The sequence below is a fragment of the Pollicipes pollicipes genome, unplaced genomic scaffold (genome assembly GCF_011947565.3).
Source record: "Pollicipes pollicipes isolate AB1234 unplaced genomic scaffold, Ppol_2.1 Scaffold_4219;HRSCAF=4965_pilon_pilon_pilon, whole genome shotgun sequence".
In the NCBI taxonomy this organism is placed as follows: domain Eukaryota; kingdom Metazoa; phylum Arthropoda; class Thecostraca; order Pollicipedomorpha; family Pollicipedidae; genus Pollicipes; species Pollicipes pollicipes.
In genome coordinates, this window is record NW_023596448.1 from 23,218,161 (window position 1) to 23,222,229 (window position 4,069).

Consider the following 4,069-nt stretch of genomic DNA (forward strand, 5'->3'; position numbering starts at 1 on the left):
AAGCCTTGACTAAAAGTGAAACGTTGAAGTCAGTTTTATTACTTAAGTGGCTCAAAATATATGCGTGTGCTGCACGCGGAGCACAGTCCGGAGGCAAGCCATTTGTTGGAACCGCCTGCACCGCCCAAGCGGGCTAACCCAAGGACCTTTGAATTCTTTGGCATGGCGTCTGGGGCTCATGATCCAGTTGATGAGCTCTAAATCCTGCCTGGCTCATCGCCGTCCTCATATATACCTCAGCTTGACGGAGCAGCAGCGGAACTCTCTCTCTTCTCCCCCCCCCCCCCCTCTCTCTCTCTCTCTCTCTCTCTCTCTCTCTCTTCTCATTCCCCCCTCCAGAGTCAATACACGGGAGTGCAGTTGTCTGTATTTTCAGAGCATCCGCCGCTGGGTAACGCCACTCCGGCTCGTCCTCACGACAGCCGCCCTGAGACACAGCCTTCACGCCGCCGCCGTCCCCGCCACCGGACGCCGCACAATAAGTCTGACGTTGTGACTTCCGCGTCCGACCCTCGCCGGCCGCGCAGGGGTGCCAGCGGTGAGCCCGCTCTGAACCGAGCCGCCGGTGGGACACCACGCCGGCGGCGTCCGCAGGGGACGCGGGGCACGCTCGCCGACTAACCACAGACCGGCCGGCAGCTGCCGGGGCGAACCACGGCACCGACACGGACCTGACCGCATCCGCCGCCCCCGACGCGACGCAGCCGGCAGGTCACGGGTGCAGCAGGCGGGGCTGGAACAGCTCGGACCATGCCTTCTCCACTATGCCCGCTTCCTCCTCCAGGTCGACTATCTCGTCGTCGTCGGCGGAGGTGATCTCGAAGCGGCCCTGCCGCCGCCCGCGAGGCTGGTAGTCTGCGGGTCGAGGTCAGCTCAGGTCAGCTGCGGCTGCCGGTACCGGACCGGAACCGGGACAAGTCAGCAGTCGCCACTCGCCTGACGGCGGCGGACGCCGGACGAACTCAGACATTAGACAGCGCGTGATTGCTGCCTGGTTTTGCCCGATCCAATGTTTGTTTTTAACTGAACACGGGAGTCCACATTCCCGTTGAGCCTCACGCGTATCCCAGAACTTTCAGTCCATCATGGGAACGGAAACCACATCAGCCCGGGGCAGCAGCCGACGGAACCTCCATTCTGAATTACACAACATATCGGAGCACTGTTGGCGTTAAACTCGCCCTTAGCGTTTGGACACCGAAACAGTCACGTGAGACGTCAAAACATGTCCAAAAAACATACATCCTGAGACTGAGCCGATGCAAGGCGGTACTGACCCGGCCCTTGCAAGGCCGTACTGACCGAGGAGCTGTAGCGTCAGCTGACCGCCGTCCGACACCTCCATGACGGTGGCCTCCTGGTAGCCGCTGATGTACGGACTGTACTGCTCATCCATATCCCAGCACTGCAACCGCGCGGCGGAGACATCCGTCAAGCAGACGCAAAATGAAACCTCCCAGCCACAAATGGGTCCGAAATTAACCGTTCTCACAAAACGACGCGGCGACACGGTGAGTTACTGGCGGAATATTCAGAGTTAATGCGGCCAATCTGATGTTAATCGCCACGCCGGCAGCGCGGAATTGACTCCGCAAAAGTAGCGATCAGGCCGGCCGAGCGGAACAGCAGCCGGCCCACTCGACCCCATCCAGCCCCGGCGAGCGCGCGGCGCCAGACCCAGTCACCTCCGCCGGCCGACACGGCAGAGTGCAGCCGCCAACGGAGACTGGCGTCCGACGTCCCCGTACTTCAAAGGTCGCGTTATGTTGACCGCCGGCGTCAGCACCGCTCTACACGTGGCCAACTGCTATTGATTCGAGGTGTTCGCTGGCCCGCAACGAGCACGCGTGAGCAAGCCGACCCACGTACCTTAAATGCGACGATGTCGCGGCGTCGCGGCGGCTCCTTCATGACTGGAAACTGGCTGTAATACGCTTCATCCTTGGGGAGCATGCACGGCGGAGGCGAGCAGTCGCCCGTCTCGCCGCCAGGCGGCAGGCGGCGCGCCCGCTGCTTCTCCAGCCGTCGGCTCTGGCCCACCTCGTTGACGACGTTGCAGTTGCCGATGCTGTCGACGGTGGCCGCCGGGGTGCCGTTGGCGATGGGCGGCGGCGGCGACGGCGGCGGGTGGCGGGCGCCGCGCCCGCCCGGGGAGCTCTCCTCGGAGCTCCCCTCGGAGGAGGAGGAGGCGGCGGAGCTCAGCGGCCGGCCCGGCAACACCACGGACGTGTTGCGGTACTCGTCGCCCAGCCGGGCTCGCCGAGTCAGACCGGTCGGCGGTCGAGGCCGCGCTCAGGTCCGCGCCCTCGTCCGGCCTGTCCACCGGCCCACCACCACCAGACCTGCTGTCCGGTCCCACACCTCCGTCTGATCTGCTGTCCTGTGACGCATGCAGTCTGGCGCGCGTCACCTCCACGTACGGCGACCGGCCGGGCAGGGCACGCTCCGAGCGCACCACCAGCAGCGGCTGGCGGCCGGCCTGCGCCGCCATGGAGCGCAGGTCATGTCCAGCGCCCGGCGCCGCCGACCGGCCGTCGCCGGCAAGCAACACGGTCTTTTGCGGCGTAGTGGCGGCGGTGGTGGCGGCGGGGTCGGCGGTGCCGCCAGCAGCTGGGGCTGAGGCTGGGGCAGTGACGGGAGCGGTGGGGGCGGGCGCCGCCCGTGGCCCGCCGTCGGGCCGGCCATCCCCTGTATCCCGGACGCCGGCGCCCGTCTGCCTGGCGTCGGCAGGCTCGGCCGGTGTTGTCTGCGCGCTGCCGGCGCCGGTCACGGCGTCGGCCCGGCGGGGCGGGTCGATGCAGCGGCGCGGCCTCATGAAGGCCCGCGGTAGCAGGCCAGCGCCCAGCGGTGCGGGGCGCGCGGCCGAGCCGCCGGCCGGCGCCCGGACCGGCTCTGCCCGCCGCTCGGCGCCGGCCGGCGTCTGGTCCACCATCGCCATCAGACGGCTGTTGATGGGCGGCGCGCCGGCCGACGGCGTCGGTGCACTGTGGCTCGCCTCAGCGCCCGCCGCGCGCCGTTGCTCCCGCCGCGCGTCAGCGTCCTCCCCGGCGCGCGCGGCGCGGCTCCCCTCGTTCTCGTCCCGCCAGCGCACCTCGCGACCGGCCGGCGTGCCCCGGCCCCAGCGCCACTGCCCGCCCTCGCCGTCTCGCGCCGCCGCCTCACTGGTGTCGGCCTCCACCGGGTTGCCGCAGTCGTCGAACACGATGCGTCGGTTCTTGGGCCGTGTCTGCCAGACGAGGCCCACTGATGCCGTGCGCTTGTAGCGGTCGATCTCGGCACGCGGCAGCCCGTGGCGCCGGGCGTAGTCGGCCGGTGGTGGTACAGCCGCCGCCGCCGGCGGCGCGGGCGGCGTCGGCGGCTCGCGGCGCTTCTTGCCTCGCCTGCGCCGCGTCCGCGTCTTCTTGGTGGCCGGCTGCCCGGTTTCGACGGTGGCGGTGTCAGCTCCGGCTTTTGCCTCGGCTTCAGCGTCGGCGGCGGCGGGTTTGGCGGCTGGCGTTCGCCTCTCCGGGGCCGCGGCGGCGTCACTGGATTCAGAGTCGGACTCGCCGCTGGAGGAGCGGGCGCGCTTCCTGGCGGCCGGCGCCGCCTCCACCACCTCGTCCGCCGGCGGCGAGATCGGCTTCACAGCCTCCGCCACCGATCTAGCCGCTGGCTGGCGGTCGGTTCCGGCCGGTGCCGGTGCCGGTGCCGGTGCCGCTGCTGCCGCCGTCGCGGGTTGCGCCGCCTCGTCAGCCGGCTCCAGCGCCGCGGCCGGTGGTGCGGCCGGCTCGGTGGCCGCCGGCTCCGACCCGGGCCGCGGCCGGCGTCGCCCGGTCTCGTACCGGCGGCGCAGCTCGCGGCTGACCTCCGTCAGGGTCAGGCCGTCCAGCTCGCCGCCGTGTCGGCGCGCCGCGCACGGCGGCGGCGGCGTCGCCTGCTCAGCTATCTTCCGAGAGAGCCGCTCCACCTGACGGCGTCGCACGCACGCGTCACGCGGTGCCAGGCACGCGGGCAGCGCTGCGAGAGCGGGCGGACACCCCCGGCCAGCGCTGCACATGTCCGCAACACCCTGGATAAATTCAGTGCACGC

General features: G+C 69.5%; 1 protein-coding gene across 1 annotated transcript; it reads right to left on the bottom strand.

Annotated features, from left to right (window-relative positions):
- Nucleotides 1–355: 355 nt before the first annotated feature.
- Nucleotides 356–2,491, bottom strand: LOC119095018 (uncharacterized). Its single transcript, XM_037217925.1, has 4 exons — nucleotides 2,362–2,491; nucleotides 1,870–2,291; nucleotides 1,303–1,405; nucleotides 356–855 (listed from the first exon to the last, which is right to left on the bottom strand). The coding sequence occupies exons 1-4, from the start codon at nucleotides 2,489–2,491 to the stop codon at nucleotides 713–715; spliced, it is 798 nt and encodes a 265-aa protein (XP_037073820.1). The 3' UTR covers nucleotides 356–712.
- Between the last annotated feature and the right edge of the window lie 1,578 nt (nucleotides 2,492–4,069).